At 53.5% G+C, this 25,989-nt stretch overlaps 1 protein-coding gene across 2 annotated transcripts; it reads left to right on the top strand.

Moving 5' to 3' along the window:
• The first annotated feature begins 1,376 nt into the window (after positions 1-1,376).
• On the top strand, positions 1,377-18,375 carry Ntrk1 (neurotrophic tyrosine kinase, receptor, type 1). Of its 2 annotated transcripts, NM_001033124.1 has the most exons (17): positions 1,457-1,686; positions 4,875-4,949; positions 5,174-5,245; positions 6,934-7,002; positions 7,846-7,997; positions 8,160-8,302; positions 10,519-10,651; positions 12,620-12,949; positions 13,315-13,332; positions 13,490-13,545; positions 13,792-13,894; positions 14,322-14,468; positions 14,748-14,878; positions 15,016-15,188; positions 16,308-16,548; positions 16,825-16,983; positions 18,020-18,375. In NM_001033124.1, exons 1-17 carry the CDS (start codon positions 1,475-1,477, stop codon positions 18,203-18,205), a joined length of 2,400 nt encoding a protein of 799 aa, NP_001028296.1. In that variant the 5' UTR covers positions 1,457-1,474; the 3' UTR covers positions 18,206-18,375. The 2 variants fall into 2 exon arrangements, with proteins under 2 accessions (XP_006501187.1, NP_001028296.1); XM_006501124.3 differs by lacking the exon at positions 13,315-13,332 and having other exon boundaries at positions 1,377-1,686; positions 18,020-18,205.
• The last annotated feature ends 7,614 nt before the right edge of the window (positions 18,376-25,989 follow it).

Raw genomic sequence — 25,989 nt, 5'->3', positions numbered from 1 at the left:
GTTTTGACATCTGCGGGGTAACTTCCCGCAGCCTGGACAGGTCGGACTCCACTGGTGAAACCTGAAGACCTCACCACTTCGACCTCACCACTTCGCCTCTCACAGCCCTTCCCAGCCTCCCGAGGCTACTTTGAACATACTTCCTTGGCGCGGGGTATGTCCCCGTCAAATCCCTTGGTTTTGGCTCAAATCCCTAGGAGACGAGTCGTTCTTCTCTCTGTGAGATTCCTCCTTCATTTGGTTACTTTTTTTTTTTTTGGTTTTTCGAGACAGGGTTCCTTTGTGTAGCCCTGGCTGTCCTGGAAGTAGACCAGGCTGGCCTCGAACTCAGAAATCTGCCTGCCTCTGCCTCCCATGTGCTGGGATTAAAGGCGTGTGCCACCACTGCCTGGCTCCATTTGGTTACTTTTAAGAACTCAGGATGCTTAGTGGGTCTCTATATATGTACTTATTCGGGGCCACTTGGAGGACAATTCATGATGGGATGATCTCTTAAACGCGACACTTATACGTGCAGTCAAGAAGGCCATTGCGCAAGACTTGCCATTTAGTGGCCTGGATGCTGGGCCTGAGACTTCCCAGGTTCACAAATACCGTGAGCCGATGGTTCCCAGCTCCCACGTCCGAAGAACTAAGAGATCTATTAATTTCTCCGCACAGAAATCGATGCTCTTGTCAGGACGGCGATCGATGCCAAGCTTGGTCTGCCTGGCCATGGCTCGGCTCTGGGGCCCCAGATGGATGGTTAGGATTGGGAACTGACCCTAAGACCAGAGGCACAGCTTAGAAAGGCTCAGAACTGCTCTTCTCCGCCCTCGAAGCCCCAGGCCGAGCGCAAACGCCGGGCGCGAGGGCTTCTAGCGCCACCCTGTGGTCTTTTGAGGACCGAGAGGTCTCCACTTTCCAATCTTCCTCCAATTGTGTTCTAAGGACTCTTCTCTCCCACTATTTTTCTCCCCAGGTTCTGCATCCAGCCATGCTGAGGCCCTCTCCCTTTCCTTACTAGGGTCTGGAGAGCGTTCACCTAACTTATTCCAAGTGACATGCACACCCTCTTAAGTAAAGTGCACCGTGAGGCTGGCTGGGATGACCTGGACTTCAACCCTTCCCTTGCTCAATTTCTCCACTTCCCCGCAAATCTGAAAATGCAGCTGTTTTACTGTGAGAAATAAGGTATCAGCTTCCTAGCTCCCCCAGCCTCAGAAGACACTTGTGAGGCAATCTATGGCAGCCCCCCGCCCCAGGTCTCCTGCAGCCGCGAGGGACATTAGGAAGGCGAGCTGGCATTAGGGCCTCAAAAGGGGAGGGGGCACTGGGGGCATTGGCAGGCGGGGCGGGGCGGGGCCGTGGGTGCCGCCCTCTCCTGGTGGCTAGTCTTTAACACCGCCCCGCGCACGTGTCGCGCGAGGCCGGGCGGCGGCAGCTAGGAGCGCACGGACGGCTGCGCGGCCCGAGCAAGGCGGGCGCCGCCGCGATGCTGCGAGGCCAGCGGCTCGGGCAGCTGGGCTGGCATCGCCCGGCCGCGGGGCTAGGCAGTCTGATGACTTCGTTGATGCTGGCCTGTGCCTCCGCCGCATCCTGTCGCGAGGTCTGCTGTCCCGTGGGCCCCTCGGGGCTGCGCTGCACCAGGGCAGGGTCCCTGGATACCCTCCGCGGCCTGCGGGGCGCCGGGAACCTGACGGAGCTGTGAGTGTGTGTCGTTCGGGGGAGGGGTGCGGGGTCAGGAGGGCACAGCCCTTCCCCGAGGGCGCGCACTCATTCACCTCTGGCTTGAGGGGTCAGGCTTGGCTGCTGTAGGAGACTGGCACGTGTAGCCTTTGGCTGTGCTGCGGCGGCTTCTCCCGCTGCCACCACCCTGGCAGAGCCGCGCAGTCACTGTCTGGATGTCGCTCAGGATTAAGGGTAGCTAACTGTGGTGCTGGTTTGGGGTAGAGCAAGACCGAAACTAGGTGGATTAGGCATTGGTCCAGCGATCTAGGATAAGAACCTTTTTGTGGGGTTCAATCAAGAGCCCAAGTTCCTAAGCCCATGGAGGAGTGGTTAGCTGTGCAGAATTTGGCAGTGTGGCACCTTTGCTATCTTCTTTTACTTAGGGGGAAGCCAGCCCCCAACCTCTTCCTTGTCATGCAGGGAATCCAGCTCTTCTCTGGATTTGTGATTGAGCTGGAGTTGGTGGGAGATGGTGAGGAACCAGCTTGGTGTCTGAGCTCTTTTTTCCTTTCCACTGACCACAAGTCTCCTTGATTTGGATGCGGGAAGCAGGGAACGAAACCCCTTTGCTTCTCTCTCTGCTCACCCATCTCTCCTTTCACCTTTGTCTCCCTTCTTGTATCAGGGAGTCAGGGCTGTTGCTGAGTGATTTTCCCATTTTCCAGGTCCAGAGCTGGGAGGAACCTTCAGCTCTGCAGTACTTAGACAATGTGCAATAATCGGTTACAAAATACTCAAGTACTTTGTAGCAGCTAGTGAGACCTTTGAGAGTATAATTGACCTGAAGGAACTCCGCATCACACAGTGATGGCTGGAAAATACTTGAGTATTCTGCACGCTGGTGGAGCTAGCAGCCTGCAGTGATTGGCACCGAGTTACTCGGGCATCTTGTGGTAATTAACGGAGGTACTCAATCTCTTTCTAATGGCCCTAGGGAGACCAAGAAGAGAGGAGATGGCCTTGTCTTGGTCTGGGTCTAGGCTCCTGCAGGATGGGATGGGGTTTGAAGTCTAGATGGTTACTCCCCGGCCTGTCCATTCAAACCAGAGTCCAGCCTCCTGATTGTTTCCATCAATGTTCTCGTTCTTCAGAGCCTTTCAAGACTCCAAGGGAGTCCAGCCCAGGGACAGGGGTAGTGGGCAAGCCTAGATTATTGAGGAAGAGGCTGGCAGGGTGGTGAGCTGAAATGTTCACCCCCCTGGGTGGGGCCTGATCCTCCCAACTCCTCCTGCACAATCCTCTCCCTCCTCCCTCACCCGCATAGCTAACAGGGAGCTAATGGACTCAAATAGACAGATTGATTATGAATCTGAACAAATGAGGCGGCATGAAGCACACACACTGCCTGACAGCTCACACATACCCGGCTACATAGATCTTCTTAGCAACTCCCTGGGTCTCTATAGCTTGAAACCCTTGGGGGCAGAACAGGGATCTGGACTCCCTCAACGTGGCTAGCAACAATTCCTTAGAACTCCAGGGGGAGGACAGACACATAGCCATCCTATGGGGAACAAGGCTGGGATCAGGGAAGCACAGGGTCCCTTGGACTGACTGGTTCCCTTACTCCTTTTTTTTTTTTTTTAAGCCAAGGGAAAGTTCCCAAACAAGTCTGTCTGTCTGTCTGTCTGTCTTTTGCCTCCCTGGTTCTCAGCCCTTATCTCTGTCTTGGGGTCTCCATCTCCTTATCTGTGAGTCCATCCACTCCAGGATCCTCTCTCCCTTCCTGGGTCCCTCACGATTAAGGAGGGGCTCGGGGAGCGCCCAATGGCTCTATGCTTCTTGCTTGGTTTGGCAAAGTGCTGGAGAGGAGAGAGTAGGGGTTGCTGTGGGGAAGAACCAAAGGTTTTGAGGGGGAAGAGTTCTGAGAACTGTTAGTGAGTCAAGAGCCCCTAGCACACGCAGGGATGGGGAAAAGAGGAGGCCATGGACATGCCCCCACAGAGGACATGTCATTACAGGGGAGTGTGTTCACAGGAACTCCAAGATGCCAGAACTACAAGATAGGACTGCGCCCACAGCCACTCCACCCCAAGGGCTGCTTGCTCTCTGTCTGTCTGTCTTTTGCCTCCCTGGTTCTCACCCCTTATCTCTGTCTCAGGGTCTCCATCTCCTTATCTGTGTCTCTTTCCTCCCCGCCCAGCCCACTGTCTTCTTACTGTCAGTCTCTTCTGGGGTTTTCACTCTTTGTTTATCTGCCCTTGCTCTGCCACCCACCTCCTCCAGCCTTCACTGTCTCACACTGTATCTCCGTCTCTCTTCACCTCCACACTCAGAGTCCATTCACTCCAGGATCCTCTCTCCCTTCCTGGGTCCCTCACGATTAAGGAGGGGCTCGGGGAGCGCCCAATGGCTCTATGCTTCTTGCTTGGTTTGGCAAAGTGCTGAAGAGGAGAGAGTAGGGGTTGCTGTGGGGAAGAACCAGAGATTTTGAGGGGGCAGAGAGAGCAGAGTGTATTGTGTGTATGTGTCTATGTGGTTGGTGTCAACGAACCCAGATGGTAGCCACAGAGCAAGTACGTTTAGGAGCACACAGTAGCATGACAATTGGGACGTCCTTAGCATTTGAGTGGAGCAAGTACCTCCAGGAGTCTTGTCCTTTGTGGAGGCTAGTCTCAGCATAATTTCCTATCATTGAGCATATATATGCTGGAGAAACCTGCTATAAAAATGGAGCCCCAAGCTGAGAATGGCAGTGGGCATTGACTAACATGTCTTCACATCTTCTCATCTATATGTGCATGGGAGAAGTCTATGTGAGCTTTGTTCACGTGTGTCCTCCAGTAAGGGTCTGAGGACACCCCTGTGTGTTTCTGTACACTTGCCTCTGTGTTGCAGGAGGCATGTGAGAGGCTGCATGTGTGTAAAGGTGAGGGGGGATGCGTGCATGCATGCACATGCGTGACTTGTGAGTCATGTCAGCATGTGGGGGCATGTGCATGAATGGGTGTGTGAAGTGGGTCTGTGTGTGATGATTGGTGCATATGCTCATGTGAGGGAGGGGGGTTGGTTGTGGGCACAGGGTAACTCCACTGAGGTCCTGACCACTGTTGACCCACCCCTCTCCCCTGGTGACCCACCCCTCTCCCCTGGTGACCCACCCCTCTCCCCTGGTGACCCACCCCTCTCCCCTGGTGACTCGCCCCTCTCCCCTCTTCTTGCAGCTACGTGGAAAACCAGCAGCACCTGCAACGCTTGGAGTTTGAGGACCTGCAGGGCCTGGGGGAGTTGAGAAGCCTGTGAGGACCAAGGGTAGACACAGGGTGGGACTGGGCACAGGGTGGTGGGTGCCCACACATATCGGGATCTGGAAATCCGATATGGGAGAGAGTGGGAGAGGTCTGGAAGGCTCAGGGGTTTGAGGGGTCCAGGTAACTTATGGAGAGGGGTGCCCAGCTCCACAGAGGTGTCTGGCCTGGGTGGGCAGAATGCAGAGCTTAAATTCCTCTCATCCCTTCCCTAGAACCATCGTGAAGAGTGGCCTCCGCTTTGTGGCCCCAGATGCCTTCCGTTTCACCCCTCGGCTCAGTCACCTGTGAGTGGCCAGGCTGGATTGGAGGGGGCGGGGCTGAGGAGGACCTCCAGCCTGGGGCAGTGAATGGGCTTTGCGCTCCCCAGGGAACTGTCCTGAGGAAGGTCCAGCCTGGTCTCCCTTCCTTAGGGCATTTCTTTCTGCTTCGGTGTTCTGATTCTCATCCAGTCAGGCTGGAATCTTTGTTGATTCGCTTCTATGATCCATGCCTCAGGGACACTTCTCACAAGTACCCATCCGGGCTCTCTGCCTGGGGTTGGTAGGGTGTGAGGGGCAGGGGCAAGACCACTGGTTCTGATCAGAAGTTCGTCTCCTCTGCTGTGAGGTGCACTGTGGGCTGGTCCATAAGGCCAGTGTGGGAAGTGGTATGTTCTGGTTGCTACTCCTCCCCCTCCCCATTCCTGAGAGTTACAGCTACTTGTTCTCAGAAGACAGAGGGACATGGAGTGGGTAGAAGATGCGCTTAGAGTCCCTGGTAGTCCCTCCCTGGGTTGTCATTCACAGAGTTGGGCTGAGTCCTTTAAACTCTCACTTGGATCCAGGGATTTAACAAGAGTGATGTTGTGTTACACAGTATATGTCCTGACTTTAAAATGTCCACCTAGGGTTGGAGATGTGGCTCAGTTGGTAGAATATTTGCCTACTATCCATGAAGCTCTGGATTTGATCCCCACAGCCACATAAACCAATTTGGTGATACATACCTGTAATATTAGCACTGGGGAGGTGGGGACAGGAGGATCAGACGTTCCATGTCATACTTAGCTACACAGCAAGTTCCAGGCCATCCTTTTGTCTTAACACAACACCACAACAACTTAAAAAGAAATTTAAAATGTGTGCTGGGTGGCAGTTCACGTCTCTCATGGCAGTGACTACTTGAGAGCAACTGGGGAAACAGAGAAAATATGCTCCCCATTTTATAGATGAAAATTCTGGGAATTAGCTGTTTCTTGACTGAGGTCACATGACTCCACATGGCTGGACAGGTGCAGCACTCAACCCCAGGTGGCAGTATTGCAGGTGTCCCAGGACCTGCATCTTTATAAAGTCAAGGCTGGGTAGGCAAGGCGAGTGATTAGGGCATGGTCCCCCAAGGGAGCTGCAGCAGTGTATGGTCGGCACTGAGTTCCTCAAACAGTTTTTCCTAGAGGCATGAAGAGAGCCCTGTCTGGGCTCTCTCTTCATTTTCACCTAGGGAACTATGTCCCTGGGTTTCTGCCTACTGGAAATTCTCTCAGAGGAACAGGAAGGAAGGGCTGGGGGCCTGAGGAAGTACTTTGACATCCCTGTCTTGAGGTTAGGTGGGGGAGGAGGTTGTGAGAGCCTTGGTCCTCCCCTCCTCCTTGGTGGGGAGCACAGATGGAGCCCCTTACCCCAGCTGTGGCCTCAGCACTTCACCAGCTGGGGCTGAGGTGTGGGGGCAGGGCAACCGGCTGTTCCCTTGGATCCCTCTCCCTGGGGTCGGGGAGGGGGTTAACTGGGATTAACCCTTGTTGTCCCAAGGAGAAGTCTGTACTCTGAAAGACTTACCTGCCTACCCCATTCCCACATTCCCACACATCCTCAGGCGTAGCACGATGTTCAAGTTGACTTGCCTGGGGACGGGGTGGATAGAGGTCTCCTTTGGACTTCTGCCTCAGACTGGGTCAGAGTAAGGTCGCTGGCTCAGGGCATCTGTTCTCCTACAGGAATCTGTCCTCCAATGCGTTGGAGTCCCTCTCCTGGAAAACTGTGCAGGGCCTCTCCCTACAGGACCTGTGAGTGTGTGGGCAGGGGCAAGGCAAGGGGCCAGTGTGTGTGATGTGTGGCTGTGCATGATCATGTCCCTGGGGCTATATGCAACTGTGTCTCTGTGGAACAGAGGAGGGGTGGGAGGTGGGGCATCTCTGGAGACTGTGTTGTGTCTGGGAGCTTATACTGGCAATTATGTGCATGCCTGTCAGCCACGCCCCTCCCACCCCCATCCAAGTAGAGCCTGCAGGACTATCCTGGTCTGGTCTGGTCTGAGCAGTCTATATGGATGAGTAGCATGTGTGTGTCCAGAGGTTCAGGGCTGTGTTGAACAGACTCTGGCCATCCTGATGCTTGAGGATAGCAGCCCCATTCCCAGAGCACACACACACTGGAAGGGAGATACATAGAATAGTCCATATGTGTGTGATGGGTACCTAAGGCCTGTGGGCCATGGTGACCTGCCCTTCCTGCCATCATGCTTGTCTGTCTGTGTGTGATGGGTACTTAAGGCCTGTGTGCCATGGCAACCCACCCTTCCTCCAATCATGTTTGTCCACATGTGTGTGATGGGTACCTAAGGCCTGTGTGCCACGGTGACCCACCCTTCCTCCCATCTTGCTTGGCTTCTCGCTCTAGAGCTGGGGTAGAGGAGTCCCATGCGATGCTCAGATGGCATCCACAGCAGTCTGCCCTTACTTAACTAAAGTAACTAAAGTCTTGTTACTGTGTTGGTTATGGGCCTGGTCCAAACCCCACCCTTTTTGCCTAGACCCCTTGGTAGCCAGCCATCTCCAGAACACTGCCTCCTGGCCATTCAGACCTGTCGCACCCTCTTTCCCTGACTCTCAGCACCCCCTACCCAACAGGACCCTGTCAGGGAACCCACTGCATTGTTCCTGTGCCCTGTTCTGGCTCCAGCGTTGGGAGCAGGAAGGGCTGTGTGGTGTGCATACACAGACGCTTCATGACTCTGGGCCTGGAGACCAGTTCCTCCCACTGGGACACAACACCAGTTGTGGTAGGTGTTGTTGTAGAGGGGGAAGCCTGGGGGGACCTGGGGTAGCATTGGCAGGGGCTATGGACCCTGGAGGCTGGGGTCCATAGATTGGGGCTCACGAGCAGGGTGGGGTTCATCAGCCCACACTTAGGTTCTAATGCCCCTCCGTACCCTGGGTGGCAGGTGTACCCACAGTGAAGATCCAGATGCCCAATGACTCTGTGGAAGTGGGCGATGACGTGTTTCTGCAGTGCCAGGTGGAGGGGCTGGCCCTACAGCAGGCTGACTGGATCCTCACAGAGCTGGAAGGGGCAGCCACCGTGAAGGTGAGAAGCCTCACAGCCCCTCCAAGGGGACAAAGGACCAGGCCATAAGAGACAGCGAAAGTAATGAGGAGCACACGGGAAGACTGGAAGGACAGAGATGGCTCAGGCATTGGGCTAGGAATAACAGCCAGGGGACTGCAGGTCCTCAGGGCCAGTCTGTTGGACCCCCAGACCCCCAGACATTGGGCTCCATCTTTGAACACAATGCTGGCTGCAAGAGAGGGAGCTATGGCTCACATGTGAGACCCAGAACAGGCCATTCTCCCCATATAGTCTTTTGCTAGCTTAGGAAACTGAGGCCTGGAGGAGCCAGGACAGGATCTGTGTCCCACTCCCAGGGCCAATTACAAGGGCTCTGGATCTCCCTGGACACGCAGGAAGCAGTACTCTCTTGGATATGTTATGAACACATTAGTGAAGGGCAGCTGGCTCCAACTCTCACTACTTATTTTAAAAACGTGTGTACATAACACATGTGCACTGGCACATGCGGAGGTCAGAGGGTAAGCTTAGCTGTCTGTCCCCACCCTCCATCTCATTTCAGGTTTTTGCTTGCTGCTTGTCCGTGAGTTTCCAAAGAGTTTCCTGTCTCTGCCTTCTATCTGTCTTTGAATGGTGTCATAGGACCACGATGCTGAGCTCAGCTTTATGGGGGTCCTAGGGATCCAGACTCAGACCCTCACCCTTTCACTGAGCCTTCCTTTCAGCCCTCACTAATTACTTCTTGGAATAACTTTCAGGGAGAACCTCAGCCTGCTGTTTTGTTTTCTTATTTGTAAGTGGAGGTAGCCATGGTGGCTTTCTGACATCCTCCCTCCTCTATGTTTTGTTTGGTCACATAGAGATGTCTTGGATGCATCTCTGTCCTTCCAGAGCCTCTCTTACCTGAGCATCTTCCCAGGCTTAGCGTCTGTCCTCAAGCTGCCCACAAGCTAATGACATTAGCTACAGCTGACTTTGGAGGTTCCCCTGCTCCCCACCAAGATGGTGTTTCTCTGAGAGGCCCCCTGGCTGTCCCGGAATTGGCTGAGTTCACCTCCATACACTCCAGTTAGGGTGTGACTTCTCTATGAAAAATTTCAGGAGATAGGTGTTAGTGACATGTCAATTTCCCAAAGAGATACCAGAAGCTGAGACTCCCCAAAGTTGACTGAAGATGTTTCCACACGCAGATATTGGCTCTGCTCTGCTTATCTCTTCTCCACTGCTCACAGGCACTGAGTGGGAAGAGCTACTCGGCAGCCATGATGCCAGGGTCTCCCTCCTTTCCAGCAATGGGAGTTGACTCCCCTTTTAAAGTGACGCTCCTGATACCGAACACCCTCATCCCATAGGTCCACTTCCTGATACCTGGATGGGCACAGCCCATTGTCAGACTTGGATAAAATTGTCAACAAGACCTCTGAAGTTGTTGGGTAGTGGCGCACACCTTTAATCCCATTTTTTGGGAGACAGAGGAAGGAGGATCTCTGAATTCAAGGCCAATTTGGGCCACAGAGTGAGTTCTAGACCAGCTAGGACGACATGGTGAGACTTAGTTTCCAGGGGTGGGGTGGGGGACGGGAAATTGGAAAATTCTGCCGACTTCTTCAACTTAGAATCAATTGCTGAACTCATGGAGATCGAGAATTCTTGGAAGGTCATATTTACACGCGGTGCAGCCGCGGTTTCTTAGATAATCCGAGCTGGTTTTAATCTCTTAATAGTGGTTCACAATCAGCCATTTCATCACTGAAGACACTCACTGGCATCTTTTTCCTTTGCTGAAGAAAGCGATGCTTTGGCCGAAGCTGCTTCTAGCTGCAGCCTATCCCTTTGTTTCTGACCTTTTTGGGACTGACTGAAACTCAGTTTGCTAGAACTCTGTGAGCCAGGATTGAGTTGGCAAGGTCCTACCTGGCTCTCTGATGGGCTGCATGTGAATGTGGAAGTTGGCTAGCTGGCTATCTGCCGGCTAGCCCCTTGATTGCCACTTCTATTTTAGAGTACTGTCTATCTATTTTGAGGCAGATGGCTGGGCTTTAGATTTTCTCTGACCCAGGAGCTACTCTACAAACTGCAAAGGAGGCCATTCTCTGCCTGCCTTCCCTTTGCCTCCCTGGCTCTCCCTCATCCCATATGGGACCAAAGGGCTCCCAAACACATCAGCTCTATCCTCTTATCTCCTGCCTATTCTTGCTGAAGCCCTTCTGATGACTCTTTCTTCTCTGGTCCAGAAATTTGGAGATCTGCCATCCCTGGGGCTGATTCTGGTCAATGTCACCAGTGATCTCAACAAGAAGAATGTGACGTGCTGGGCAGAGAATGATGTGGGCCGGGCCGAGGTCTCTGTCCAAGTCAGCGTCTCCTGTAAGCCCCTGTGACAGCCCTTGCATCCACCCCCACCCATCTCCTCTCCCCTGAAAAGGAAGGGGGGGGGGTAGATGGGATCGTGAGTGGGCGTCTCTACAGCTGCTCCCTCCCAGCTGTTTCCAGATTCCCATGAAAACCTGATCCTGCTTGGGAAGTCCTGGGGGCTCCTCAAGGCCAGAGGGTTATAGATGGATTTCTTTCTGGCCTGCTGCCCAAGCTTGCTACCTGAGGCCCTCAGCACCAGCTGCAGGCTGGCCTCATTGCCTATTTCTCTTTAAGGCTTTTGTCCTGCCACTTTTATTTATTTATTTCATTTAGGATGTTAGTCTAGGTTTGGGATAACTACTTTATAGCTGGTGAAGTCTTTGCTCGTCCAGGACTGAACTCTTCCAACTTGGGCTGACATTTGTGCAAACTGAGCTCTGTGGGCAGAATGAGCTCAGGGTTGGAATTCCAGCGAAGGGGGCTTATTTCAGTTCTGCGTTCTGTTCTTAGACAAGCTTAGGTTTAATCAAGGGTGTACGGCCATAGATAAGCATCCTAGTTGGGAAGGAGGGGAATTCCTCTCTCGAGTTCCTCTTTATACTCATTGCCTAATTTCTCTGACTTTGCCAATGCATTATCTTTAATCTATGTTCCAGCACCAATTCTTTTTTATTGTGAAATACACAGTTATGCAATCAAGCATGCACAATATTTATTTACATTTTTATTTAGAGATGGGGTCTTGCAATGAAATCCATGCAGCCCTGGAACTGTTGATCCTTTCGCCTCAGCCTGCACAATGCTGGGATTACAAAATCACCACAGCTGGGTAACCTACATACTTTAAGAAAGAATGACCCTTGATCAAGCTAGGTGTGGTGGTGCATGTCTTTAATCCCAACACTCTGGAGGCAGAGGCCGGCGGATCTCTGAGTTCAAGGCCTACATAGTGAATTCCAAAACAGCCAGTGCTCTTATACAGAGAAACCCTATCTCACAAAGACAAAAACACGCAAATAAACAAACAAAAAAAGAAGTGCCCTTACCAGGACGTTAGAAGACACCTTCCCTCAGTCACAGCTCCACCTCTTCCATGCTAAGTTTTATGTTGAACACTTCCTTGCTAAAATCTTTTTCCACAGGGGCTGGAAACAGTTTTGAGCATTTTCTATTGTTTAAAAGCACTGATTGCTCTTGCAGAGGGCCCATGCTGGGTCCCTAGCACCCACACGGTGACTTGCAACCCTTTGTAACTCCAGTTCCAAGGAATTTGAGACCCTCTTCTGTCTGTCCTCCAAGGTCACCAGGCACACATGTGGTACACATATACAGGGAAAACACTCATATACATAAAATGAACCTTAAAAAAATACTTTTCTGCATGTCTGCAGAATAATAAAACTTGTTTGTTTTATGCAATTTGTAAATGAAAACTTCATGTATTATTTTTCTTCTGTTTTCTTTGTCTAGACTTTATATTTAAGAAACACATCTGTGGTAACAACAGTAACTATGATTTCTTCATGTACTATGTATACTTCATGGAATGAATGCTAGTGAGCATTTTCATGTAAACTGTATGTGTTGATGCACATACCTCACACATAGATACTGTTTTCTTTTCTTGAGAGATTTTAGATTTTTCGGTATTGTTACTGTCTCAAAAGTGTGTTTCTTGTTTCTCTGTTTGCTTGTTTGTTCGTTTCTGTGCTGTGCTGGTACCCAGGACCTCTCAAATAGCTTGGACGGCAGGCCAGCCACTAGCCCTGTACTGGGCTCTATGTGTGACCCTTAAGCCTCAGATTTTGCCCGTTTTCTGCCATATTCAGTATCGTATACTAACTTTCTTCCAAATATGTCTCCTAGAGGATTTCTTAGGGTCCGCTAACTTATTTTTCCCGACCTGTCCCCTGATTTGTTCCTTCCCTGGATTCCGTCCAGCCAGTTGCCCACTTCCTGTCACATGCTTTCTTCCCGTAGTCCCAGCCAGTGTGCACCTGGGCCTAGCGGTGGAGCAGCATCATTGGTGCATCCCCTTCTCGGTGGACGGGCAGCCAGCACCGTCTCTGCGCTGGTTGTTCAACGGCTCTGTGCTCAACGAGACCAGTTTCATCTTCACTCAGTTCTTGGAGTCTGCGCTGACTAATGAGACCATGCGGCACGGCTGCCTGCGCCTCAATCAGCCCACGCATGTCAACAACGGGAACTACACCCTGCTGGCGGCCAACCCCTACGGCCAGGCTGCCGCCTCCGTCATGGCTGCTTTTATGGACAACCCTTTTGAGTTCAACCCTGAGGACCCCATCCCTGGTGTGAGAGCTACCCCGAACCCTGCCCTGCTCCCGGGAGGACCTGGGTGGAGATCCAGCAATCCAGGGAGGTCTGGCCTCAGCCTGCCCTGACCCTGGTTCCCAGAGCTGGAGTGCTTTGTCCTGGACAGAAGAGCTGGTGGCCAGCTCTGCGCTGTTCTCTTGCCCCTCTCCCAAGCCAGGCCTGCTGAGGCCCTGAGCTGTTCCATCTGTCCTGGCTAAGGGGAGGGCTGTGCCCTCGGGGCAGCTACAGAGCCCTCTCCCTTGAGGCCCAGAAACCTATCTATCCCATAAAGGATCATCCTGGAGGGGAGGGCCTCCCTGTTCTCCCTCTCTGACCGCTTTTTCTCCTCCTCCCTGCCGCAGTCTCCTTCTCGCCAGTGGGTGAGTTGCCTGGGCTGGAGGGCAGCTGTATTGTCTCAAAGCTGAAGGAAAGGGGACAGCTAGCTGGGACCCCGAAGTGTGGCCAGGGTGGGGAGCTGCTCAAGGAGACCTGGCAGCTTGTGCCAAGCCCCACCCTCTGTGCCCCGTGTCCCCACAGACGGTAACAGCACATCAAGAGACCCAGTGGAGAAGAAAGATGAAACCCCTTTTGGGGTGAGTGTGGGGTATGGAAGCTGATGGAGGGGTGTGGGATGGGGTGGCCAGGCATGGCTCCTTTGCCTGTCGTCTGGAGCTAGAGCAGGACTGTCTGTCTGTTGTGTCCTGAGCTTGGTCAACTGCATGCCCGGCTAGCTGAGATTGCTAAGGAAGCTGGGCACAGGGCTGGGGACCTGGCTCTGGAGTCCCCTGTAGAATGGAGTTCAGAGTACAGAAGCCCTGTAGGCCTGACCCTCCTTCTAGGTCTCTGTGGCTGTGGGCCTAGCCGTCTCTGCCGCCCTCTTCCTTTCTGCCCTCCTTCTTGTGCTCAACAAATGTGGACAGAGGAGCAAATTTGGGATCAACCGTGAGTTGGCAGCAGTGGTCTGCCTGTCTGTTCACCCATCCCACTGGCTCAATTTTCTGCTGGCTCTTGCCATCTATGCCCTGTGTTTGACATATGGTTGGGGGGGGGTCTATGGGGCTCAGGCTGTATGTGTACTGGGTTGGGGCAGGGCTGTTCTAGAGGCAGCAGCTACTTGTTGGTGGCTGAGCTGGTGTCAAACACAGAGCGTCTGGGGGCTCGGCTCTGTCAGGAGCAGGGGAGTTGCTTTGGTACCAGGAGCCAGATCAAGAGAGGCCCTGGCACTTTCCTCCCCTCGCCTACCGTCTTGCTCTAGCACTACTCTGCCCCTCTTGCCAGTGAGGAGCCTGGCACTATTGAAGCTAGTCTGGACAAGGATGGAGATGCTGCCCGGGTTATGATACTCCATGTAGGTGTGTCTCTTCCCCAGGCCCTGCTGTATTAGCTCCAGAGGATGGGCTGGCCATGTCCCTACACTTCATGACACTGGGTGGCAGTTCTCTTTCCCCTACTGAGGGCAAAGGCTCCGGACTCCAGGGCCACATCATGGAGAACCCACAGTACTTCAGTGATACCTGTGAGGAACTGTTATAGTAGGCGAGTGTGAGCATGGGGTGTGTGTGTGTGTGTGTGTGTGTGTGTGTGTGTGAAGTCCCTGCCCCAGGCCTCTCCCCATCCTATCTCAAAGTCTAGCCTGTCTCCTATCTTCAATCCTGTACCTCCCACGCTGGACTCTCTCTGGTCAGATGCTCCTTCCCACCCCCACCCCATATCTTGGGTCTGCACTGCCCTTACCACTGCCCCATCCTGCCCAAGCGAGGCCTGCCTTCTGACTTTGCAAGCCCCTCCCTCCCAGGTGTCCATCACATCAAGCGCCAGGACATCATTCTCAAGTGGGAGCTAGGGGAGGGAGCCTTTGGAAAGGTCTTTCTCGCTGAGTGCTACAACCTTCTGAATGATCAGGACAAGATGCTCGTGGCTGTCAAGGTGAGACTATGGTCCTGGTAGGGACTGCTGGCCTCTGTCCCTCAGACCACCATCATGTCAGGATGGGGATAGTTGAATGGAACAAAATGAGATGGTGTTGGGGTCCCCTCCAGTTCTGTCCCCATCCTGACCCCCAGGCACTGAAGGAGGCATCCGAGAATGCTCGGCAGGACTTTCAGCGTGAGGCCGAGCTGCTCACCATGCTACAGCACCAGCACATCGTGCGCTTCTTTGGAGTCTGCACCGAGGGTGGCCCGTTGCTCATGGTCTTTGAGTACATGCGCCACGGGGACCTCAACCGTTTCCTCCGGTACAAGAACCCACCCCTGCTCCCTTCCCTGCTCTCTTCCCTGCAAGAGTATCCTTGCTTGTCCGCCAGGTGACTTTCCAGAGGCTCTAGGGAGCAAAGGTTCATGTGCACTGTCTATAGGACTCAGCTACAGGAGGACCTGAATAGGATGTACACTGGGACTTAGGGGACACTGGGTGGCTCAAGGTAGAGCAGGCCCAAGGTGCGTAGAGATAGGTTGGTAGAGGAACCAGTCAAAAGGGAAGGCCATGGAGAGCTATTTCCTTGTTTGTGGACAGCTTGCAGGCCCAGCCAGGGAGATATCATCAGATGGGTTCCAGGCTGTGTGAGGAGCAGCTGGTGGTGCTCCGTGGAGCACTGGGAGGAAAGGAGAGACGTTGGGCAGGAGGCTTGGGCTGTCATATTTCCAGCTTGCTCTGATGACACATGAGACCTCCCTTCTAGTCATGCCCCCTGATTTACTTCTCTGCTCTGGACTGGAGTCTTGGTTTCAATGTCCCTTCTTCCAGGAAGCCTTCTCTATCTCCATCCCTTGGTGTGAGCTTATTAATAGTGTATTCTCTGCCCCAGTGCCCTGGTCTCAGAGGTGTTCAACAAACACTTAGCGAACTGGAGAAGACACTGCCTGCAAGGCAACCAGTGGGAAGAAAGAAAGTCTGGGAAGGGGTGGCATGTGGGGAGTGACACCAAGTGATCAGGATGGCCTGGAGAGGGGAGGGGCCGGGAGAGTAAACAGGGACTCCAGTTGCTGGCTGGAGCTGGAGAGGTCCCCTTCATGGGGCAGGGTGGGACAGGGAGCAGGAACAGCTCATCTTAGCAAAGGCTGTGCTTAAGTGATGTGACAGCAGTGAGGACCAGGGAAGTTGGAGGCTGGGGCTGAGTTCCTCCGAGGACTAAGGACTTAGTATCCTTGGGGGTGGGGATGGCTGTGGAGAAACACAAGCCTGTTTTCTCCCTTACCCTTCTCTCCAGACAGCTGCCTCCTTCTTCCCTTCCTCCATTTTTGCCCCTAGTCTCTTCCTTCCTCAAATCCAACTCTACACATTCCCTCCACAGCTCCCAGGGCTCCACCCACCCAGCTCCTCTCTCTCAGCTTCTCTCTGTCTCCGTCTTTCTCAGGTCCCACGGACCTGATGCAAAGCTGCTGGCTGGTGGTGAGGATGTGGCTCCTGGTCCTCTGGGCCTTGGGCAGCTTCTGGCTGTGGCTAGCCAGGTGGCTGCTGGTATGGTATATCTAGCCAGCCTGCACTTTGTGCACCGGGATCTGGCCACACGCAACTGTCTGGTGGGTCAGGGACTAGTGGTGAAGATTGGAGACTTTGGCATGAGCAGAGACATCTATAGCACAGACTATTACCGAGTAAGTGTCCCTAAACCTTCCCAGCATCTGTACTGTCCACAGCCTTGCTTGGGGTTTGTAAGACCCTGCACTGTCGAGTTTGCCCCTCCTCTTCCTTTAGCAGTGTGAGCTCTGGGTTCTGGTCTTCCATCCCTTCCAGCATCTCAGACCCTGATGGGAAACTATTTTCTCTACTGGTCCCTCAGCAGTGGCCCTGCAGTACTTTCTGTCTATTTAAGGTGATGGGGATGGCTTTGTGGTTGCCTCCAGAGGAGGTGATACAGTGTATCTCTGCAGGTGGGAGGTCGGACCATGCTGCCCATCCGCTGGATGCCACCCGAGAGCATCCTCTACCGCAAGTTCAGCACCGAGAGCGATGTGTGGAGCTTTGGGGTGGTGCTCTGGGAGATCTTCACCTATGGAAAGCAGCCCTGGTACCAGCTCTCCAACACTGAGGTCCGCTCTGTCTTAGGCCTTAGCCCCGCCCCCACCCCCACCCCCACCCCCGTTCTTTCGCCTCACCTGGTCCTTCTCTTGTGCAGTCTTCCAAACCCAAGCTCAGATGGCTCCTGGAGGGCCCTTAGAGGTCATTGTGGAGAGTCCTGGCCATGCCTGTGTGTCTCCTAGGTCACAGTGGGCATTTACAGGGCAGAGGAGGGGGATGGGAAAGAGGGGACAGCAGGAAGGCTGGTGGTTAGCTGGAGGAGGACAGCCCTGCCTTCCCCTGGCCTGGCTAGCCACAGTTAGAGCAGACCCCAGGTGTTTTGTCTCCTCTGCAGCTCCCCCAAGCCTCCTCCTTGGCTCACAGCTGTCAGTTTCCATTTCTCCTTCTAATGCAGTCTGTTCCCCGGAGGCTGATGGGGTGGGGGAGAGGGTTATAGATTTTAATTTTCTCAAGCACTGAGAGAAGGAATGGAATTAGTGCTGCCCATAATCTAAGTCCTCTAATGGGGATGGGGAGAAGGGGAAGAGGCACCAGGCGCCTTCCCCAAGCAGTCCCTGTCACGGGCTCTTTGTCAGAGCACTCCCCTAGCCGCCCCAGTGGCACCTCCTGGAGTCTAACTATTGCTACAGTTTCTTTTCAGCTATCTCCCCCGGAGTGGTGCCCACAACAGGGAGAAGAAGCAAGGGTTGCCTCTGCTTTAAACCCAAACAGCCATTTTCCCCCCAAAGGCTACAGCTGTCCCACACTGCTCTTCTCTGAAGCCGGGAGGCCGAGACTTAGGCTGAGGGTGATGGGTTTGATAATGTCATGCCCTCACTCTTAGCACCCCACCCGGCGAGTCCTCACTGGGTGTAACACTAGCCTTCTGGAGGCAATCCTAGAGTCGGGCAGCAATTATTCCCACTTTTCAGAGACGGAGCAGGAAAGAGCCTGGGAGTTTGAAGGGCACCATACAGTTCAGTCCGTCAGGGACCATCTGGGAGAGCCTGTAACCTTCCTGTCCCGAAACTCTCAGTTTGCTCTCCTCTCATCTCTCCCGTGGCGCAGGCGATCGAGTGTATCACGCAGGGCCGGGAGCTGGAGCGGCCGCGCGCCTGCCCTCCTGATGTCTACGCCATCATGCGAGGCTGCTGGCAGCGAGAACCGCAGCAACGCCTCAGCATGAAGGATGTGCACGCGCGTCTGCAGGCCCTGGCACAGGCGCCACCCAGTTACCTGGACGTTCTGGGCTAGGAGCCAAGTTTTGGTGCCAGGCCACCCTGGGCTCCCTCGGTGCCCAGGAGCTACCACATTCAAGTCTCTCACCCTCAGCATGTGGAGGGGACCCAGCAGGCGGGGAGTGGAGGGTGGCCTTGCTTCATGGCCAGCATCCATCATAATAGCAATTATATTTATTATCCCTGGCTGTGTCTCTTGGCCATTCTTGGGGAGAAGGGCTTGGGGACTCAGCAGAGGTTGTGATCTCTGGGTCTCTGGAATCAATTTCCATTTTGGTCCCTCTGGGTTGCCTCCCTACTCCATGCAGCTGTCTCCCACTTCATCTTCACCCCTCACCTGGTGGTGACAGCCTGTCCACACCCTCACTGTCTGTATTTGGTCTTCACAAAGGCTAATGCTGAGGAAAGGGAATAGGGCCCGGGGGACAGCAGCCACTGCGGGTGGGAGCAGACAGAACAATCACACATTAGAACAAATGATCAAGACAGAAACTGTGGTGTGTGTGTGTGTGTCTACAGCAAGGATTGAAGGAACAGACCCTAGTGGTACACACCTTTAACCCCTGCTACCGGAGTCTGAGTGCAACAGGAGAATCTCACATTCAAGGGTCTACCTGGGCTTTGGAATCAGTTCAAAGCCAGCCTGGGAAACTTAGGGAAACCCTGCCTCAAAACAAGTTCAAAGACAGCTGGGAAATAGCCCAGCAGTAGAGCCCTTGCCTGGGATGCACAAGGGACTGAAGATGAAGGACCACAACCCTGTTCCTACCCCTTCAGGTTCCCTTCTTAGTCCTGAAGCTTTGAGGTTAGCACTTGGAGGTGGGACTTGGACAAGGTGGCTTCCTGAGGCTAGTACTCGGGTGCTGTCCCATGCTACTCAACAGGCAGGTGGGGGTCTACCTTTCTTTGTGACCCTAACTGAAGGGCCTGAAGCATCTGTCACATTAATATCCCTCAACTCCACCATATCAGGGGAGTAGAGCCGGGCCTCCTGTCCATTGCGGAGGCTTGCTTCCACCCCTGGGGCTGGAGCAGCATTTCAGCCTTCGCTTCCCATCACATGCTGGGTTCCTGCAATATCACATGGCCGCTCACACAGTTCCTGGGGCAAATGATGGCTGTCTCCTGTCCCTGGGTGCCCAGTTCCCTGCCTTGTCCCTGTGATTCAATCTGTTCTTATCACCCTGGGCCGAGCCCTGCAGTGTGTCTGCCTCTTGTCCAGGCTGGTTCCAGCTAATGGAGGGAGGGCTAGCCTAGGGCGGCAGGCTGATTGATGGGGGGGGGGGTTCTGGTCCCCAGGGGCCTCATTGGCAAGCTCTCCTTTCCTGCCTTGGGATGGGCGGTGCTGCTTCACTGAAGGAGGGGGACAGAGAGGAGGCATCAGATCTGGCAGGTGAGGCCATGGACAAGAGCTACCGATACTGAAGCTAAGAGACTTCAGAGGGAGGCGCAAAAGACAGGGAGATGAGACAGAAAGGGAGCCAGGGTTAGTAACACACAGGCAGGGGAGGGCAGTCGGTCGGTCGCTGGCAGAGTCCTAAGAGCCCAGGACTCCTGCAGGCTTTGCCAACCCCTTCCTTCAGTGCCTCTGTCCTTTGATCCTCTTGTGGGTGAGGGCTTGGCTATAGCAGATTAGGAAGCCTTGCTGGGGGCACAGGGCTCTGCTCTGAGGTTTGCTGCACTGAGCAGGATTGGGCAGGGTTTGGAGGCCAGATAGCAGAGGAGACCTGAAAAGCCTATGGGGTATTCCCAGCATTGATTATGGGACATGGAGGACTCCTGAGCCCTGCTGCAAGGTTACTGCAGAAGCTGAGCCAAAGAGGATCAGAGTTCTGGGAATGTGGCTTGGGACCCTTCCGGGAAAGTGGCAGAGATCTGGGGACGGCCGAGAAGAGAACCAATCCTTCAGGCAACATGACTTAAAGCTCTGCACAGAGGCAAGAAGGGACTGTACCCTCTGTCAGAGAGTGGCCTCTCCTCATGGATGGAGATTCAGACACTCGTCCACAGCGTCCTGGCCTAGCGCTCTGGCCTACCGCACGTAACCAGCCTCGATGGAGGCGTGCACATGGGAGCACACACAAACAACACTCTTTGCCATTGTTGCTGGGTCCCGTTGCCATTAGCAATGTCCTTGTCCCACTGTGGCCCCTGCCCCCTCTCTGTTAATTACCTCCTGGCTGTGCCAAGCCCATTAGCTGCCCTCAGTCCCAGGGGCTAAACACCAGTTGAGATGGATAGCTATAAGGAGATGGGTGGGATGGGGCCCTGGGGACTTTTGGGGGCTTGAGGCAGACATCAACCTGGGGCCATAGGGTAGTATTATCTCCCCCTGTACTCTCCCTTCTCAGACAAAGGCTGCATTGACTGGAAGAGAGGCTCCGAGAGGCTGGGGTGCTGTGGAGCACTGAGCAGAGGAGCTGTGCTCTCCCCAGTTAGAAAAGGAGGAGGAAGTGGTGTGGTCAGTGCGGTGGGCTCCTCAGGGCTCCATCCCTGGGACAAGTCTCTAAGGAACTTGTCATTCTCCTGCTCCCTCAGAGCTGGCTTCTCAGGAGGCCGGAATAGTTGCCAGATTCCAGGACTCTGAAGACCTGCAGACAGGTCTCTAGGGCTGCACTGGGAGGACACCCCACTTTGCCTGTGTCCCTCAGGTTGAGGACAGGTCCTAACTGTAGACTTCACAGGCCCCGGGAGTATAAGTGTCAGCTAGAGGGAGCTTGCTATATTCCTATATGGGCCTTGGACTGGCGACCCAGTGTTGACAAGCAGGACAGTCACTGGGATCCTCGGCTCTAGCCTCTTGTCCTGCTGGTGTGCCAGGCTACTCTTGCACCTCCAGCAGGGTATGAACTTTCCCAGATAGCCTTTCTGTTCCCTCCCAGCTGTGAAAAATGGAGAGTTTTGCCAGGAGTTGGGGCAGAAGGCTCCAGCTGAGAGAGACAGATAAATCAAGGCCAGAGCTGCAGGAACGAACCAGTGGAGGCTAGGAGGAAAAGAGCCAGCAACCGAGAGCCCCAGGACTCAGCAGGGTGGAGCCCCAGAGACAATCTGCTTTTTGCTGCTCCGAATCCAGCCCCTGGAACTAGAACTCTGGCAGCCACCTCCCACTAGGCTGAGTTTCCTTCATCTCTGTTGAATTCTGTGCCCTGGCAGGTAAACTAGACTCAGCCAATTACCAGTGCTGTCACTCAGCATTTCTGTACCTTAGTGTCTTCTGCAAAAGGGGAATAGATAATAGCAGAACCCTACAGAGATGCTGGAGGCTGAGAACCACATGTGAAACTCTCCTGGTGGCTCTGCCCTCCGGTCAGTGCCCTGTAGAGACATATTGTTCTCTCTCTGTCTCTGTCTCTGTCTCTGTCTCTCTGTCTCTCTCTCTCTCTCTTGGTTTTGGTTTTTCAAGACAGGGTTTCTCTGTGTAGCCCTAGTTATTCTGTCCTGGAATTTACTTTGTATACCAGGTTAGCCTCAAATTCAGAGATCCACCTGCCTCTGCCTCCCGAGTGCTGAGATTAACACCATGAGCCACCTTGCGCAGCGGAGACATACTGTTCTTATGTTAGTGTTCTTTCTTCCCCATTTTTCTTCTCTCTTCCTTCCTCTCTCTAGCCTGTCTCAGGCCTTGGGTACCCAGTGGGAACCCTGCTAGTCTTCAGGATAGTCATCTCTCCCAGCTTGAGTGTGAGCAGACATCCTGGGGACTGCAGTGTTTGAAAAGAGATTCTTTGACCCCCAGATCCAACTTTCCCCTCTTCCTGAGGTTGCTTCAGAGTGGAATGTGTGAGGTGTGGAGGGACTGGGGTTTACCTAAAGTCCCCGTGTTGGTACAGGGAGGGCAGGGCTGAGCCACAGGCCTCAAACTCCCAGACTCTCCCAGCAGGACTGCCTCTCCTGAGTTTGGGTAGCCTAGGAGATAGGATAGGAACCTTGGCACCCTGTGGCAGGCGTTGCTGGGTTATGGACCCTTACCAACCGGGTCAGGTCTTTGATAGTTAATAGTGATGCGGGCATGGAAACTGTACTTTGATCTCTTTCTCTATAGCCTGCTGTTCCAAGTGTCAGGAAACTCTTCTTGCAGTCTACCCTCATGCCTCTCACTTGGATTTGAAGGGGTTACTCAGCTCCAGGCCTGCCCACTGCAGGTCTCAGCTGCCTGGGGCCTGTGGTCAGGGCTAATGCAAGTGAGAAGGGGAGGACAAGAGGGATAAAGTTATTAGCGTCTTCATCTTTGAGGGATATTGATTGCCGGGTCTCCAGGCCCATTTGGTCTTATAATGGGGTACATGAAGGTGTTGGGAGGGGCACAGAAAGATCCCACAGAGCCCCAGCCCCTTCTTCTGGAATGGCAGCCACACAGGTCTGGTCATCGGCTGACACAAGAGACACGGTTTGTGAGTGAGAGTCCTGGGGAGATGAGGGATTGAAAAGCTGAGGGGGGCTCAGGTCTTAGAGCCCCAGCACTGGGCTATTTTGTGCACACCTGAGAAAGAATGTGAGCACACCCATAGCTGCCGGACAGATACAAGGGGGGAGGAGGGGATCCCTGCCTGTCTGAGGCCCTCACCTGCCCCCTCACTATTGAACAGGCTGCTCCCACATGACAGGATTTTTGACCTTGTGTGTCCAGTTTCCTGTTTGCATGGGACATCCTATGAGTTGGCTGGTGCAGTCTTGTTTCTCCACCTGGAGTTTTGCACATTCCTGTCTTCATCTTGAGATGGATTTGGGCCACAGGGGCTTAAGAGTCAGGTCTACCTTTTCCAGGCAGGCTCCCCTGTGAATGTCTGCTGGAGGCTGAGAGAGGAAGGTACAGAGGGCCAGGGTGGAATGGTGGGTACAGAAGAAGACTTTCCCCCCCTACCCTGAGAATGGCCTGATGCCCCCCTGATCGGGGACTCAGAAGCTCATGTCTCAGCCCCAGAGGAGCTGGCTTCCCCTCTTCTGGGGTGGGAGAGGAGGTAATTAATGAGGGGAGGCTGGACAGTGAATGTTCAGGGCTAATGTTGGTATTAATCAGGAGCTGGTCCCTGTTCCCCAGCGAGAGATCAGGTTCAGCTGGGCCAGTGTGTGTGTGTGTGTGTGTGTGTGTGTGTGTGTGTGTGTGTGTGTGTCTGTGTGCGCACGCGCATGCACGCACGCAAGCAAGCACACATGAGCGCGCACACATGCATGTGCGGTCATATGTGTGCATGTGGGTGTGTACACACATGTGCATGCACACATGTGTGGTCATATGTATGCATGTGTGGTGTGTGTGTGGTGTGGGGCAGCAGGAACTCCTGACTTTTTCCTCAGCTTCCTATTCTCCCCACTGTGCCTCCACTTAGGTCTCCTACCCCGACACCTTGTCACAATTTTCCTGAAATTCTCTCCCTGTGTATCCTTGAGCCTCCTGTTAAGGAAGTGGCAGACCTCGCCTCAAGTCCAGCTCTATCTCTAGAAATAGGTGGAGGTGAAGCAGGCCATCCCTCCTTCCATGGCCCCTCACCAGCCAGCCCCTCCTTCAGACAGGCACATTAGGTGACTCCCAGGCTGCCTGTCCAGCTAATTGCCTTTCAGCCTTCCCCTCATCATGAGGGTGCCCCCAAGCTCCATTAGCCCCCCTTCCCCTGATAGCCCCTAAATCAGCCCCAATTATTCATGCAGGGGGTGTGCTGGGCTGAGCTGTGATTACAGCAAGAGTGGAGGGCTGGAGATGAGGGTCTGAGTGCCAGGCAAGCTGGCAGGAGGCAGAAGCAGAGCGGGGACAGGAGGGGCTGGACCCTGTGAGCACACGCAGAACAGTGACCATCTTGGGCACAAGAACCTGGAAGCCTAAAGTGTGCATGAAGGGGCGGGGTGTAGACTGAAAAGTGGACATTTGGGGGTCCTGGTGTATGAACCTCAGGAGCAGGAGGGGAATTAGTGGCATGTATCTGCAAGGGCCAAGCTTAATCTGCCCACCCTCAGTTGTAGCCAGATGTTTATGAGGAATGGGCTGGAAAAGAGAGTGAGCCAGCCGCATACATCCTCCCACATCTTTCCTGAGTCCCACTCCCTGCTCCGTGTAAGGCCAGGCTGGCCAGTGCCTACTGGGCAAGCTGGATATCCCAGGTCCTCTCTCTGTTCTTGTGTTTGCTGTCACCTCTCTGGGCCTCTGGAAACACAGAGCTGTGTGCTAGGAAGGTTGATGCTCATCCCTGGGAGCTGAGCTGAGTGAGAGGAGCGAGAAGGTCTGGTCTCCACACATAGCATCCTCTCTGTGCTTGGTCAGGGAGCCTCCTCTGGGAGCTGCGATGCTCTGAGCAACCTTCCTGCTAGGGAGACGCCTCTAGGGCTTCTTGTAAGACCATTCCCACTGAGGGTGGGAACCAGGCTTTCACTGGCTCCTCGGCCACTTCCCTGAGCCCCTTGGGTCAGAACAGCAGCTTCGTCCCCTGCCTCCAGGTTCCTCTTCTCCCTACAGTCTGCCAACACAGCCATAGTCCTTGTATGGGATCCCGCCCTGCCTCTGGGCAAGCTATTCCAATGGCTTTTCATCCCACACAGAGCAAAAGCCAGTAGCTTTACTGTGACCTAAGAGGTTCTTGCAAGATTTGGCTCTGATACCCCTGTCTTTAATACCCACCATCACCACACGCATTACATGCCGTAAACTACTCTGTGCAAGGGGTTGTCATTGGTGTGTGTGTGTGTACATGAATGAACGCATGCTACTGTCAGTGTGAGTGCACATGGGGAGGTCAGAGGACAGCTCCAGGTGTCACAGTCCTTAGCATCCATCCTGCCAGATAGAGGACCGAGAGGTCTGGAGTAACAGATGGGGGTGGGGAGAGGTGCAGGTGTTCAACCCGCCCATGTATGTATGTACATGCATATATACACATACACATATATAATGACTTGTATATAATGAATTATATAGTATGTAATGAATTTTATATAATTATTTTATTATGAATACATTACACATATATTCACTTACATGACGAATTTTAGTCACGTTTCCCTCCCTATTTCCCTCCTTCATCTCCCTCCCTCCCTCCCTCTCCTATCAGCACTCTTCTTCCTGAAGGAAGCAGTCCCTCTCGACTGACATGTCTTCCTGTTCATGGCCCACTGCATTTAGTTAATTATTTGCCTGCGTGTGGGTGAGAGGTTACTCAGTGGAGCAAGGGTAGCTTAGCAATGTTTACACCACAGTCCACTGTCCCCTTAGGAGGAGCAGGACCCCAGGAAATGCTGAGTTCACGTGTCCAGAGACATCTTTTTGCTGTGGACTCTTTCTGCCTTCCCCCTGCAGTGGTCTCTCAGCCTTGGAGGGGATGCTATAGCTGTCCCAGTTGGGATGATACGTCACCATTACTAATTCTCTGCACTTTGGTTACATGTTTCTGCGTTCACCCATGCCTGCTGCTATATGAAGCTTCCCTGAGCTATTCTCTGGGAATTCTGGGTGTGGACCTGGCCAGTGTTCATCCTCACGGATGATATTAAATAAAGATTGCTTTAACTGAGGGACAGGAAAAGGCTCATGGATGATATTAAATAAAGGTTGCTTTAGCTGAGGGACAGGAAAAGGAAGAGGAGGAGGAGGAGGCAGAGGAGAAAGAGGTAGCAGCTTTTCTGATGAAGGCTGGAGGAATCGCTAATATTGTAATAATGTGGCTATTTAGAAGGCAATCTGATGTGACTGTTTAGCAAAACAGTAGAAGAAACTATTTCTGGGACTCAAGTGTTAAACTTTCTTAGCAGGAATGGGATGTGGGCCGTAGGGCAGAATGCAATCCCAGAAAAAAAAAAGAACATGGAGCAGAACAT

This window comes from Mus musculus, chromosome 3, assembly GCF_000001635.26.
Source record: "Mus musculus strain C57BL/6J chromosome 3, GRCm38.p6 C57BL/6J".
Lineage (NCBI taxonomy): Eukaryota > Metazoa > Chordata > Mammalia > Rodentia > Muridae > Mus > Mus musculus.
The sequence above is the reverse complement of the archived record's forward strand: the minus strand, read 5'-3'. Positions and strand labels throughout refer to the sequence as shown.

What these genes read in the sequence shown, in the direction of transcription:
- Ntrk1 (NM_001033124.1), top strand. Translation starts at nt 1,475, where the DNA reads ATGCTGCGAGGCCAGCGGCTCGGGCAGCTGGGCTGGCATCGCCCGGCC. An exon ending in GGCCTCTCCCTACAGGACCT is followed by an intron (nt 7,003 to 7,845) that starts GTGAGTGTGTGG and finishes CCTACCCAACAG; the next exon opens with GACCCTGTCAGGGAACCCAC. An exon ending in ACAGTACTTCAGTGATACCT is followed by an intron (nt 14,469 to 14,747) that starts GTGAGGAACTGT and finishes CCTCCCTCCCAG; the next exon opens with GTGTCCATCACATCAAGCGC.